Below are 14689 nucleotides of genomic sequence, written 5' to 3'. Positions count from 1 at the left end.
GAAGGGTTGGGGGGGACATGTAGCAATGCATTAATGTCATATTCAAATGTAAATGATGTTATGCTGCCATTCAACTACCCTGAAGAATTGGATTAAAAAAAGAATCCCAATTCCATGGCAGCTACACAAACCAGGCTCAGTTGAACACATGAAGTTTCAGTGTGGTTTGTTATATAGTGACATATCATAAATATTTTATAAAAGCAGCACGGCAACATAGTTGTCGCACCACAGGTCTGAGGTAATCATTAATCTCTGTCACCAGCTACTATACAACTGCCTATGACTGGAAAACCAAAACTGGCAGACTGACTTTTGTTCGGACTTTTTCTTTCTATATAGGTAGAATTTTTTTTCTTGTTTTCATGAACATATTCCCCACAATCTTCAATCAAACACATTTCCAAAGTTAAACTAATTTGAAGGGAGAGCTGACATGTCTCCAACTCTGGGAGGGACCACAGATGCACTATGGACAAAGAGGGTGTGGCCATAGTTTCACCTTAGAGCAAAATAAGCAAGCTTCACCGGTACTGAAACACTAGCAGACCTGGGAGGATATACATTTACTTTGGAGTATTTCTTCTCATTAAGGTATGTCAGAGCTATTATGTTTGTTTCTCTTTGAGGCCTCATTGTTCAGATGAAGTCCATTTGATTTTCTTGTTAGTGTGTAGTTTCTCCTCCTTCACTGATATTCCCGGTCATTGTAGTCCTCACCTACTCTAAGATTAAGGTCTAAAATTAGGAGCAGCAGTTTTTTTACAATTACAAGGTGCATGTTAGAGTTAAGATGAACTGTTTTATTGTATCAATATATTTAAGAGCTGACTGACAAACTTACACCATAGCAGAGCCATGTTAAAGCAGTGAGGCAAATTACAAGCCACTGAAATGAATGTCTCAGAATAATTCCTTCACTTCATGTGTATTTTGTTTCAAGGTTGTTATGGAGCTTGTGAGGCTAAAGTTGTTCATGCTGGTTCTGCTGAAGACGGGTAAGTCTGATTTAATATTTTAGCAGTGTGGTTTAATTTTCTGATATATGTGGCCAAAATATCAAACATGCTATGTCTTTGAGTGGCCTTTTTTGATTAACTTTTGGCTGCCCATTTCATGGTTAGGTTTACATATCTCACTCCGTGATTCACACAGGCTGTCGAGTCTGAAATGCTTTTAGCTGATAGCCCCACAGTAATATCACTGGGTGACTTTGTCTTGCAGGTGCTTCGTGAACCATGTACACTCTTTTCTCTGCTAAAGGTTAAACTGTGTGTTCCCGAGAGACTTTAGTCTATTAGAATTCAGTCTCAGGCCTTCGTCCAAGCTGCCGAGTTTAATATACAAACAACGTAAAATTGGAAGTAAGAGTGACAGTAAACAACTTCTTCCACAAAACACCTCTTAAATCATTATGGTGCACCACCTCATTAAACTAGGTCTGACTTCCCAGTAGCAAACGGAGAAGAAAGAGAGATCCAATCCTCTTTGCTGGGCCATTGAAGAGGTGCAAAACATTTGAATATCTGGGGCATTTTGTAGGTAAACTTACTGACTGCTCTCACTGGCAACTTAGCTTAGCTGCCTCTCTGCATAGAAAACACATCACAGTGCGTAGCCTGGGGGGGCCTTCACAGTGCAAACATTGACTGACTAATTTCAGCTTGTTTTAGAATCCCTTCATCACATCTGCTATTTACACGCTTTCATAAATACCTCCAACATACTTTGTTTTGTTGCACTGGCTTTAAAAGTGTTTTCAGAGAGTTATAGTGGGTTTAATGATGAGCAGTGTCAGAAGAGGGGCTGATTTGATTTATCAGCCCCTCTTCTCTCAGTTAAGATATTTAGTAGCGGATAAACATGAAAATAGGAAAAAGAAGACATTTCCTGAGCTGACAAATGCCAACATTACCAAGATAAATAACTTGTTTGCCACCTAATAACAATCACCATTGAGTTCTTTATATAACCGTCAAGCTATCAGTAATAATTAAAATCAACGGCTATAAACAGTGAGTCAGCAGGGTGTGGGTCACCTCTGAAACAGTGTAAAGCTGCCACTCCTCGGATACATTTTTCACGTTCACTTTTCATCATCATTCACCCATAACTTAGTGACAATTAATGAGCCCCAAGAGATTCCTATTCATACATAACTTATTTACACAAGAGAAAAACTTTTACAGCCACAAACCCTCAAATGCTCTGAGGCCAATTAGTCTCAGATCAGTGCTGGTACTCCCCTCTGAGACTGTGTGTGATATAGGCCCAGATGAATGCTTTTAAGTTAGAAAAATATTAAATAGTTTAATATTGTTAGACAAACATATCAAACTAACATTTTTCTGACCCATCAGGTCTGACAGAGGCGATGCAGATAACATCTTCTGGGGCACAGACCATTCAAAAACCCCAGGGTGAGACAGTCACCCTGGGATGCACATACACTCCTGGCCCCCAAGATACAGGAGATTTGGACATTGAATGGACGGCCCTCAGCCCGGACATGACACAGAAGGACACACTGGTATGTGTACATTTAAAGACAGAAACAGATACTGTATTATAGAAAAACCTGTCTGGGAAGTTGTGCAATTGACTTAAGCATGTTTTAAAGAGCGGAGGTTATCTTGTAGCTTTGGATTACGTGAGTGGAAAAACCTACTTTGATCACTAATCAACACAATCTTTGCATCTCAGCTCATATCATATACAGGGGGCCAGACGCACTACTACAGCAACAGTGCTCTGTCTAAAAAACTCAAATTCATAGGAAACGCAACTCGGGGAGATGCTTCCATTTCTATATCTGATGTGAGAGCCAAAGACACAGCCACCTACCAGTGTAAAGTCAAGAAGGCACCGGGTGTGGACATGAGAAAAATCACTCTGTTGGTGATGGGTGAGGAAGAATTCCTTTTTACCGGTTTTACCTGTTCATTTTCTCAGTTCTCTTACTCTCAGTCATGTGGAATGTTTATGCTCCTTCCACTTTCTGTGTTCACAACTTTCACACCATATTTTGTTCTGCTCATTCACACCTTTCACCCTTTCTCTCATTTTATTTATTTCCTTCCACTAGTTCCTCCATCCGTGCCAAAGTGTTGGGTTGAAGGCAGTGAGGAGAAAGGTGGCACAGTCTCCCTACGTTGTAAATCCTATGAGGGATCCACTCCTCTCAAATACCTATGGACAAGAGAGAGTGGAGGTGCAATGCCATCAACTGCAACCCAAAGTGAGGAAGTTCCTGTAATATGTAATACATCCATGTTGCTGTATCTGAATAATATGTACGTAATGAATCTTCTCTAATTTCATTAAGACTCACAGTCTGGGGAGCTTTTGATACAGAACCACACTGACAGCAATGTTGGAAGCTACATGTGCAAGGTGAAAAATGATGTTGGTGAAGCACAGTGTAAATATGACCTGCATGCATACAACCGTAAGTCTTTGATATCATCTGTTTTTACTTTCAAGTACTTAGCACTTTTATATGCTAAAGGAATGTTTGTATTTTGATGCTGCACAGTTTGTGATGCAAGTGATAAAAGCATATGAAAGCTTTTTGTTGTTGTGTTGTTCATGACTGTAAAGAGCTGCACTCATTTGATCTCACTGAACTGTGTCTTCTCTTTCCAGCTGTCAATAAGGTGGGTGTCATTGTCGGGGCAGTGATAGGTGCTCTCTTGCTGCTGCTCCTCCTCCTGTTTCTCATCTGGCTCCTGATCTGCTGCTGCCACAAGCGACGTTACGAGAAAGAAGTCGCCAATGAAATCAGGTGTTGTATAAGAGACTGAGACAATTGCAGTTATTCACAAGAAAACATAACATCTCATCTGATTGAGACCTATGTGACTTGTTTCCTCAGGGAGGACACCAAGGCCCCAGAGAGCAGACCCACCAGCAGAAACTCCAGCTTCCGTTCAGTACTGGGCTACCGTACCCACCCCGGCGTGCACTACAGCTCTGTGAGGGACCACCTGCCCGGTATCAGGGAGTCTGTCCGCAGTAGCATCCATACAGGTGGAAGTAACCGCATGTCACAGGCCAGTACAGAGATCAAACCTCCTCCCCTTCAGTATGACCATCAATATGGATATGCTGTGTAAATTAAGTGTGAAATCAGCCTTTTGAAGAAAATACTTTTTACTTTTGGGATAATACATCTTGTACATAACACTATGTATATAAGTCTGTGTATGACAAATAATGCAAAACTTTATATTTGACTGGAGAACAATGGAAGTGCTGGTATATCACTACTGGGAACTCTTACCTCAGCCCTTGGACAAACATAAATGTGGGGCTGGCTGACTTTCATGATGCAGTGCAGCTATTTTAAGCAACATAATCTGAGTCATTATTATTATGACTCACATTAAGACTGTATGTAAAATGTAAAATGTATATTGTAAAAACTTTTTTTTATTTTGGTGTCTTTTCTCTGATGGACATTTAGCTTATTCTTTTACTGTTAGAAAAATATGTACAATAAAACCATGGACCATGGGAATTCAGGCTTCACTGAATGTTCAGGTTTCTTTGTCATGGCTCCATTATTTTTTGCATGATAATATTTGGGGGGAAAAACCTAAAAGAACAACATCAGAGACATAACTCCCGCTCCCAGAATGCAGAATGCACCGTAACTATATTTCTGATGAAGATTAGATGTACTCATTAGTCCTAGCACTGCTGTTGCCATCATAATGAAATCATTTTGTTTTGTCATGCAAAATTAGGTATTATATAATAGAAAATATTTATGTGGTCAAAGGTTCAAATGCAGCTTCATTAGAGAGGGTCATTATGTTTATTAGTCGCATTAAAATGAAGATGGTACAATTTGTCTGTTTTCAAAGTGCACAAAGATGAGGCTGGCTAATTTTCATGGGTATAACTGGATCAGTATAAATTAAAACCTGAGCTGCTCATGAGTCAGAGACAGTGAAGTTAATTTTAACTTCTGTGCATTTCCCTTCTAGAAGATGTTTCATTTGCAGTACAAAGCACTGCAAAATTGCCTTGTTTGTAGTGTGTGTTTTTCCGATTTTCTGCAAAGCGGCCAGTAAAGGAGTTAACTGCCAGTAGCTGAGGCGCCAACCTGCCACTGATACTCTCAGTAGGCAGAGTGAGCACTGTGCCTGTGGCCCCAGCCTCTTTTCAAAGGGCCTTGCATCGGCCTGATCCCATCTTCAAAAGGTGGAGTGTGAAATTAATTAGAAGTGGTGGTCCTCATTAATAAATTGTGCTCAGGGCCCCTTTAAGAACAGAGGACATCTGTAAAAGCTGGCCACTGGTCTAGAAACAGGGTTCCTCTTTCAAAGGGTTGGAAATAAAAAGGATCATTATTAAACATTTTAGAAAATGTTTCCCTTGCTTTTAAATGAGCTTTTCTTGAAAATGCAGCATGCATCCATGAGAAGACCAGCTCTCGGTGTACTAAGGCCTTTTTTACGAGTGGATATGAGTCTGTCCATGAGTTTGATCCATGCGTGAAATGGGAAAAAAGATACAACAATTCATTACATAATACATGTCTGACAACCTAATTCGGAAACACATAATCTTTTCTTAGAGGGCAGATTTTTTTAACAGACCTCGCATAGTAATGATTTTACAAAAAAGCTAATGCCCCCACTGCAGAGTGCTTTCTCATTTAGACTCAAAGAGGTTTCCTGGGGAGAAAAAAAACTTTTCTATGCTATTGTGAAAGAAGCTGAAGTCTGGACTTGATATCTGGCTTTGGACTTTTGTGGAATAAGATTAACTATCTATTAGAACAATTTAACTGAGTTAAACGGTGAAAGGTGGATAATATTACAGGCTAATGTAATAGGCAGCTTGTTTGTTTTGACTGAATAGTTGTGTATGTTAATCCAGCAAAGAAGAAAAATAGATACCAATGAAACTTAATTTAAGTCAACATCTTATTAAAAGTCCGTCTACATAGTTTCCTCCAGAGAGCAAACTACAGATAAGACATTGGAATACAAAGGCTCTTGAAGGTGATTCAAAGGTGATTTGCTTTTCTTATCAAGTAAATAGGCGTGTGTATGTGTGGTTTGGTGTTTGGAAATATGTGACCAGCCTGCAGGTGGACTGCGGTCTGGGGACTGAGCTGTCGCGCTGCACTGATCAACATACAGTAAAGTCATGGGATATTCATAATGAGTACACATCCTTCCCGCCTCGTGTCAATGCAAATACAGCACCACCACTACCTGTGGTCATAACTGATGCAAATCACATCTAATACTTATATATAGATTGCAGCCAAGGAACACTTAAATCCAAGGACTTCACCTTGCTCTGTGCATCCTGCAGACAACTCCAGGCTAGGATTAATGCTTGGATAAACAAAACAAAATAAAGGAATCTTCAGCTGCAGCCAGAGTTACCGAGTCAGACAAGGAATTGTAAGCAGAAACCTTGAGTAGGATTTGGGGTGATAAAAAGCCTCGTCCGACCCAGGGGAGCTCCGTTTGAGGTAAAATTGAAAGACATTTATTCCCCTAATTGCTCTAACCTTCGTACCTCAGCTAAACTTTGCATATGTCAACCAAAACTGTACGACATTAGAGGTATTTGAAATGTATAATGAAATATTTCAATCAAAACCCTTTTGGATTTTTTTCATGTATTTTAAAAGCTAGATGTGGAAATCTTTTCCTTAGGCCCAAGTGACAAGCTGTGAGTGATTCTATTCTGTGAAGTGAAGAATCACCTGGTTTGGAGAACATGTGCATAATTTTCTGCTATCTTTTCATTTCTTTGAACACAGGAAAAACAAAACACTGCAGAACCCCACACAGACTGCTGGGTGGGACACAGCAGTACAAAGATTAAAGTGATTTCCATAAAGGTTTAGAAGGATCTTCAATATGTTTACATCTTGTAAGTTTAACATCTGGATAATCACAGGTCTGCTGGCTGTCACAACAGTCTTCTTTAACGCTTACATGTTCTCGATGAGCCTGTTGAGCTTTAAGCAGAAAAAGTTGTGTGCTACTGATGCCATCATCATGGCCCTGTCTGTGGCCAGTGTGGCTCACCAGCTGGTGTGTTACTTCTGGATGACCACGAATGTGTTGGACAGCATGTGCCTCATCTTCCAGATGCCCTACACTGGCGTGTTACTGCTCACCTTCAGCCTCAAGCTCACCATCACGTGGGACAGCAGCTTCCTCACTTTGTACTACAGCACCAAGCTGGTGAGCTCACCCAATCACTGCTACACCCAGATCCAGGCTGCCATCCTCAGGCATGTGACCTTAGCAGTTTGTGTCATTCCTCTTTGCAGCCTGGGCACCTGCATGCCAATGTTTGTGGTGTTTAACACTGCCAACCACACTAAAGTGAACAAAGACTGCGAGCTTTTACCGCCCAGCACCTACTATGGCCACGTTTATGTGGCCATTTATCTGCTACTCAGTGATTTACTGCCAGGGCTGCTTATGGCAAAATGCTGCATCTCCATCTCCGTCCACTTGATCATTCATCTCCGACACATGAAAGCCAGCACCAATGGAGCCCACTGCCCAAAGCTGGGCTCCCAGATGAGAGTGGTCCGGATGGCTTTATCTCTAGTGGCCATCTTCACCATATTCCTTGTGGTAGACCTGTACGTGCACTACCAGTTTGCTGTGAATCACAAAAACACTATTGTGTTCATGTATTTATTCACATCTGCCTACACAACTGTCACTGCCGTAGTGTTGATCTATGGGAAAAAGACACTTTGGAAATCTCTGATTCATGACTTTAATCCCTGCCTGGATGAATATCCATGTTTGTCCTGTTTCAAGTTGCCTGAACAAAAAGCTAAACACAGCACTCCTGCAAAAAATTTTAAATAAAAAGTCAATTCGGGTTACTCTGAAGGTCTTTGTGCTAAAATCAATTGGTCATTGTGTGAACTTATTAAAATCTTTGAAGTAGCGTATTCTTTTATCTTTTGTGCAATAATGACTTCGGTTCTGCTGAAGCCTGTAATTTTCTTTTTACAATTTCTTACATCAATAAGGTAATTAGGCTGTGTTAACCAGGATCAGCAAAGATAGTAATGTTGTTTATGTGACGCAAATACCACAGCTGCGACAGCGGGTAACCGTGTTATCTTTAAAATCACAAACTTGTCAGACTATACCTTTGAATATTAATATTTGAATAATACAAATAACAGTCGGGTCTGTAAAATAGATTTGCAAGCATGGTTGCCTGCACCTGAGGTAACACCATACCCATCTAAAAATGTTAAAAAATACATGTGACTGTGTGGAGAGTACAGAGCATATTAATAAAACAAGAAAGTACTCACAACCTGAATTCTTGTTATTTTTCATCACAGAGGTTTTAAGCTTTTTTTTCTGAAGTTGCAGATGGTTTAAGCTGTACGTGGCGGCAGTGGTAGCCTGCTTGCACTCCCGCACCAGTTGGTGGAGAAAAAATAAAGTTCATAGAGAAATGCACTTATAATAACTGCCTTCTCTTTTCGGTTTTAGTTCATTGGGTCTAAACTGAGTGCATGTGCACCAGCACTCGACAGCTTGCAGGTGTGTTACTGTAACTGTGTGCGTGGCCTGGAGTGTGACACTGGGCGTTCCTAAAAAGTGCATTCATGCCCAGCAAACCTACCCTGAGTAAATAGAGGCTTAAAAAAATGCAGCAGACCTCTTTGCAATGCTCCATTAGTTCACACCCTCTGGCACCACCTAGTGAGGTTCAAAGCAGAGATACAACAGTGCAGCTAATCCCACTCCACACACAGGCTCAGGATCCTTCCAGCAGCTACATGGACAAAGTATGAGGGGGAATTTTTTTCTTTGATGAGAAGAAAAAAGTCGTACCAAGGCGTCAGTTTCATCCACTCATCCATTCATCTGTCTCTCTAATAGAGAGAGTTGGGTTTAGGGTGGTGGTGGGGAACAGCTCAATGTGACAAAATGCTGAACAGTATGGATATAATATATGTTAAAAGAAGCAAGTGAAAATTCTACTTCCACAGAAATATTAATAGCATATATATGTTTTATGTATATCTGTCACGTCAATGTGGTGGATAACACAACATATTCCTCTCTGAATTGTAGTGGGGTAAAAGGAGAAAAACATTTGCAAGTACCTGAAAATCGCACAAAAACTCCATAAATAAATGTACTTAGTCCATGTTCCACCACAGGGAAACAAAGCCTAAGAGTTTGTCCCATAAAAAACTTTCAACTGCTTTCCATTGAGTGCTGTCTGACAGTAATGGAAACTCTCTCTGTGTGTGTGTGTGTGTGTGTGTGTGTGTGTGTGTGTGTGTGTGTGTGTAACAACTGATAGACACAGATGTCTCATTGGCTTATTGTCAGTTGAGAGGAGGATGGAAATACACTGATGTAAATGAAAACATGATAAGGACACTGTTGTGATTGATGTTCTCAGATGCTATACAGAAATAAAGTGTAAATATGTCATCCACATGGAGATTGTTTCCATGGAGATGTTTCTGAGCATCTAGCTGAAAGCTAGTGACTGCAAAGCTGTTTGTCCTTGCATGGCTGAACATCACTTCAAATAGGTTTTGGTCCTCGGACTCGCAGGAAGAGGAGATATCCCATACCTCACTCTCTGACAGATAGGAACAGACCATTAGCACACCACATTAGCAGGACCAGCAACAACTCCTACAACATCCCATAACCTCCTCCGTGCAGATGGCCTGCCGAGGAAATGCCACATTCCAGTCAAGGTGATGCACATGCCATTTTGCTACACCTACTCATGGTAGCTTGTAAAAATGTTTTGTAATGGGAGGGGTACATTTTCATGCTACCAGCAGCATCCAATTGACTGTGTGAGCACCTGTTTACAATGGGGCTACAGAGAGTATTCTGCATTCTGTATGTTTTCAGGATTGAAATTTGAAAAAATAGCGACATTTCTTGTTTTTCCTTTTTGAAAATCGATGGCACCAAGACATGGTTTGTTGGTTTTTAATAACAATCTTTTATTTTGTTTAGTCAAAAACAGCTTGCTCATAAAAAAATCATGATATCGCTTGAGGCTTTGTATGTATAAAATGTCTTTGATCCCTGTTAGAAAACATGTACTGTACAGAAAGGAAATTACTTGTTAAAACAATTTTAAAGTCAAAATAAAACACTGATAATTTATCAATTGAAATGGATCATTTTCAGAAAGCGGGCATAGATTTAGCACTATTTAGGCACATAAGTGAATTGCTTATTTAAAAAAAATCCGAACAGTGCACAACAGATGTAGTATGCTGAAATTAGTTACGCAGCATAAAAATAAACCATTTCTGTACACACTGGGTGTGTAAAACAATGAACATACTCACATCCAGTGAATAGCAATAATTTAAAATTCAGTAAAATCATAAGAGAATCTCTACCAACACCTGAAGTATAAAACTAAAATGAACTTCAAAAGCCATTTGTGCTTGTACCATACAGCCATTAGGGCTCTAAAATAGGGCCAGCTTGAAGTTGTGGAGAATATACTAATTTACCTGCTTACCAAAACTTATATGAGAAGTCTGACACCCCTCTTATGTCTGTATGGTAAATATGTAGCTGGAAGTGACGGCCACTTGGTTCAGCTGAGCATAAATCCTTGAAAAGGAACAACAAATTGTCTTTATGCTAAGCTAAGCAAACTTGATGCTACAGAATTGCACTGATCCTTTCTGACTTGAGGCAAGAAAGCAAACAAGTGTGTTTCCCTAAATGGCACATAAAACGTCCTTTGAACAAAACACCAAGCTCACTGTGATTCAGTTTGGAAGATGAGTTACAGTATTTAGTTCATCAAAAAACATCACAGCAAAGTCATAATTGGCATCACATTCAATAATGCCATCCAGTGTTTCCAAAACATTGAGGTTTAGAAAAATTGTTTGATCAGAATAGTACAGAACACCAGCATCAAATAAAATAATTTCAATTACGTTACTAACATTCTCTACATTGTATCCCCGGTTCTTGATTAAGTTTGACATCTATCTAATGCAACTTTTTCTGTTCAAATACAGAATGCCAGCTTGTGGGAAATTAAGTCATCCAGTGTTGCTCCAAAAACAAGACAAAAGATAATGTTGCAGCATTGGTCATTCCTTTACATGTAAGTAATCAAAGTCAGTGCAATATACTGACATCCCTATATAGCTCATTGTATTACCTCTTAAAAACAAGACTGAATCCAAGGTTCTAGTGACCCTATGTACCCAAATTGTAACCATTTTTGCACAATTGTACCTTCTTATGACATCTTCTGATGATCCTTTTAGGCTTAAAAACAAAACAACAGCTAAAACTCAAGAACAAAGGATTGCTTGGAATTATTAGTAACTTGCATCAGAAATAATTCTTGACCACTGAAAATCTGGTCCTGCGTCTGTGCCCTACTGTGGCAGACCTCAATGCCACAATCTAATCAACTAGGGAAGCTCTAAGGCCTGTGCGTAGATGTAGATTTAATGCAAGGTGTGCTCTTAGGAGGGGAACATCGACTTCCGTGTTTTAGGAGGCGGTGGAGGAGGCTTGCTCTCAATTTTCATTGGTAGCGGAGGAGTGAACTGTGGAGAAGAACAGCTCAAGTTAGGATTTCAAATAAAAACAAAAACAGAATATTTTAATGTTTACACACTTTTAAATATGCATAAGTGTGGGGGTGCTATATCCTCTGAGAAGATACCTCTGAAGAGAACCTAGGGTTGTCAATCTCATGCGGGTTTTTCTTCGGAGGCATGGGTGGGGGGGTCCCTGGGGTGTCAATAGCATTGGCATCATTGTCACTAAGAAGCGATGAATAACCTATCAAAGGAGAGATAAAATAAAAGCTTTTCAGACTGCATGCCTCTGTGAGTGTGTGTATGACCTCATTAGACCAGAATGTGCTTACACAAGGTTAGTAGGGAAGATATTTTTAACTTTTCTGTGTGAAAGGCATATTTTTAAAAGAAAATAAAATGACAACATGCTGTGCGGAGTTTGTCAGAAAGGTAGATACAGATGTTTTTTGCAACATACTGGAGCTGCGTGGTGTGTACAGTGGTTGCGGAGTGGCAGGTAGAGGGCTGAGAGGGTTAGACAGGCTGAGTTGGGATGAAACACCATGGAAGAGGGAGAGGGTAAGCCGCCTGTCTCCTAATTGTAAACTCTTGGGCCTTTGCTGCCTCTCTGGAGGCATCTGAAGCAAAAATGGAAAACAAACGTGTCAAACAGCTATTCCTATTTCACAGCTGAATAACAGAAACTGTCTTGCAAATAGTTTATATAATCCCCTGAGTGAAGGTATAGTACCTTTTACATGAAAATGAAGGAAACATTTTTATAAAGCCTTACCACATCTGAGTCTAACTGCCTCTCCAGTAAGACCTGAGATTTGCTCACACTCCACTCCTTCCTGTTCTTTCTAGCAATCCTGTTGTCCTCCTCTGAGCGGGACAAAACGGAGGCCCTGCGGTTGCTGGGATGGGACAACAAGGAACTGCTCATAAATAATCAGGGGCAAAGAAAGAGATGCAGAAAGATGTACAATCAAATAGACAAACTGTGCTTTTCATTTTAGCAAAGACAAAACCAGTTTTTGAAATAGGCAAACTATGGTATTGGCAACACATGAACACAGACTCAAAATCAGACAAAGAGAAAGCTACACAAAGGAGGCACGGAGAGTGTGCAGGGACTGACTCTTGGGATGACATGCAGGAGTGTCCATCTGAAGATGTGGAGCCGCTGGAGAGGCCTGAGGAAGCGGTGGAGATAGTGGACATGCGATTCAGGGTGGAGGACAAGATGTAGGGCATCACCACTGAGCCCACGCGACTCTTCTTCTTCTCAGTGAGAGAGCAAGGCTGTGACACAAATGGGATTAAACATCATCAGGAATCTTGGCACAGCAGGAGCACAATGACAGGCAAAACACGGCCTGCAATGGACTGGCTAAAGGAAGATTTATGGTGCAGCTCTAATATAATGTACACTCTGCTTTGAATGAGAAGTGTTTGATAGGAAAGCAAGAGGGCCGATAGCGCAAGTTGGCACCCTCCGACATTAAATTGAGTTTGTGGCTGGCAACACACCAAGGTTATGACTCCATACAGTTTTTCCACTTTCTCCCGAAGGTCTTGGAAGCAAGTAACCAGACGGTTGTGTAAGGGCTTCAGCTGCTCTGTCGTCTTCTCCCCATGGATGCGAATCCCATCTGCTAAGAGAGGGATCTGAAGGGGAAGACAGGCACTTAAGTGTTACAAAACGTGTTCTGCTTTGGGGCCATTGTCAATGACAATTATGGATGAGAGCTTCACCTGAAGGGCGATGAGGCGTTTAAGGACCTCAATGCGCTGGTGGTCCTCTGGATGCTTTTGGATGTAGGTATCTGTGAAGAATGCCTACAGAGAATGAAAACAGGATGAAATCTGGCCAGCTTTTTAAACACACTTTCTTGAAATAAAGCTGCAAGCAACGATGAACAGGTGTCCACAGCTTGACAAAGAGGCCACTGCAGTTCCCTTATGAATAATAAATTTCAGCTCATTACAGGCCTGAGGCCAGCCAGAAGTTATGTTAATGAAAATGAATTTACTGTACACTTTCATGTTGCAGTTGTAGGATTTGTCTGTTATCAGCGCTGCTTGCCTATGTTTGGTAGGAGTATACTTCCAAAACAGTTATTTTGGAAACAACAGTGCACACAACCCTAACCTGTTTTAGCAAACAGCTGATACAATGCAGTGTGCAAGTAACAAGACAGTGGGGACGGGGGACTGCACTATATACTGGATTGGACAACTGATTTGTAGTCCTATAGATACCTTCCAAAGTGTAGTACAAGCTCTTTTAGCAAAATGACTACAGAAGGCAATGCCAATCACTTTGGGTTTATTTTTTTTTTAGACTAAAATATCCCAACAAATATTGGATGGAAGATTCATTCATGGTTCCCACAGGGTGAATCCTTATCCCTAAATTTTCCTCAAGCTTCGCTGAAAGGTCAAAAGGTTTAACTTGTGCAGTTAAACCTCTCAACATCTACCAGACAGATTGTGACAAGACCGACACTGTGTCATGATGAATATGGTGATCCCTTCATTTTATATCTATCAATAATCAGATTAATATTTTAATACTTCCAGCACTCTAATTTATGACCAAGTACCTGTAAAACTAATGACACGGTTAACATGGTAAATGTGAAATGTTCGCTAAATCATCATGGTAAAGTGTCCTTTTGAGCATCTTGGAGTAAGACTTATTTGATTAAGATTGCCTGAAGGTACGTGCAGCATTTTCTGTCTCTGTATGTACAGTTTTTAATATCATTTCCTCTAAAATGGGACAGTTGTCCATGTCTACTTCACGTCCATATCTATTTCAAAGTTGTTTATTTGTGTACTTTAAACAAATATGCATTTTAACAAAAAAAGTCAAACCTTCTCATAATTGGAGAAGCCACCCATGACAGCAGGGTCAACAATGCCGCTGAGCATCATGGACAAGGGATTGACGGACAGTGAGCGATCACAGGCTTGCTGCTGCACGAGGTTACTCAGCTTTTCATTGGCCATCTCCATGGCTTCTATAGCATTCTCCAAAGGACTGATCTGTTCCTGCCCATCAGTAAAGATAAACAAAACAGTGAATTGGAGGAATATTTACAGTGATTAAAACAG

At 40.5% G+C, this 14689-nt stretch overlaps 3 protein-coding genes across 6 annotated transcripts in view; 2 read left to right on the top strand and 1 right to left on the bottom strand.

Annotated features, from left to right (window-relative positions):
• The first annotated feature begins 458 nt into the window (after window positions 1–458).
• On the top strand, window positions 459–4542 carry vsig8b (V-set and immunoglobulin domain containing 8b). The gene is made up of 8 exons (XM_067521161.1): window positions 459–594; window positions 944–998; window positions 2361–2530; window positions 2704–2905; window positions 3086–3238; window positions 3326–3448; window positions 3646–3784; window positions 3875–4542. The coding sequence occupies exons 2-8, from the start codon at window positions 950–952 to the stop codon at window positions 4113–4115; spliced, it is 1077 nt and encodes a 358-aa protein (XP_067377262.1). The 5' UTR covers window positions 459–594; window positions 944–949; the 3' UTR covers window positions 4116–4542.
• Window positions 4543–4689: 147 nt separating this feature from the next.
• tas2r202 (taste receptor, type 2, member 202) lies at window positions 4690–8264 on the top strand. Its single transcript, XM_067521162.1, has one exon. It carries the CDS (start codon window positions 6891–6893, stop codon window positions 7863–7865), a length of 975 nt encoding a protein of 324 aa, XP_067377263.1. The 5' UTR covers window positions 4690–6890; the 3' UTR covers window positions 7866–8264.
• A 1711-nt stretch (window positions 8265–9975) lies between these two features.
• dock5 (dedicator of cytokinesis 5) overlaps window positions 9976–14689 on the bottom strand; it is a 28667-nt gene continuing 23953 nt past the window's right edge. For 2 of the 4 annotated variants that reach the window (XM_067521157.1, XM_067521159.1), the window contains 8 exons: window positions 14450–14626; window positions 13325–13408; window positions 13100–13237; window positions 12708–12871; window positions 12360–12504; window positions 12045–12204; window positions 11710–11828; window positions 9976–11590 (listed from right to left, as the gene is read on the bottom strand). In XM_067521157.1, coding sequence (XP_067377258.1) covers window positions 11507–11590; window positions 11710–11828; window positions 12045–12204; window positions 12360–12504; window positions 12708–12871; window positions 13100–13237; window positions 13325–13408; window positions 14450–14626 — 1071 coding nt within the window. In that variant the 3' untranslated portion in view covers window positions 9976–11506. The remainder of the gene's footprint in view (window positions 11591–11709; window positions 11829–12044; window positions 12205–12359; window positions 12505–12707; window positions 12872–13099; window positions 13238–13324; window positions 13409–14449; window positions 14627–14689) is intronic. The other 2 variants (XM_067521158.1, XM_067521160.1) reach the window with 1 other exon arrangement.

The sequence above is a fragment of the Channa argus genome, chromosome 11, assembly GCF_033026475.1.
Source record: "Channa argus isolate prfri chromosome 11, Channa argus male v1.0, whole genome shotgun sequence".
In the NCBI taxonomy this organism is placed as follows: domain Eukaryota; kingdom Metazoa; phylum Chordata; class Actinopteri; order Anabantiformes; family Channidae; genus Channa; species Channa argus.
The sequence above is the reverse complement of the archived record's forward strand: the minus strand, read 5'-3'. Positions and strand labels throughout refer to the sequence as shown.

Bases quoted from the DNA above. Each gene is read 5' to 3' on its own strand.
- vsig8b (XM_067521161.1), top strand. From the start codon at position 950: ATGGAGCTTGTGAGGCTAAAGTTGTTCATGCTGGTTCTGCTGAAGACG. The intron at 999-2,360 runs GTAAGTCTGATT...CTGACCCATCAG, and splicing joins GCTGGTTCTGCTGAAGACGG to GTCTGACAGAGGCGATGCAG. The intron at 2,531-2,703 runs GTATGTGTACAT...TTTGCATCTCAG, and splicing joins TGACACAGAAGGACACACTG to CTCATATCATATACAGGGGG.
- tas2r202 (XM_067521162.1), top strand. From the start codon at position 6,891: ATGTTTACATCTTGTAAGTTTAACATCTGGATAATCACAGGTCTGCTG.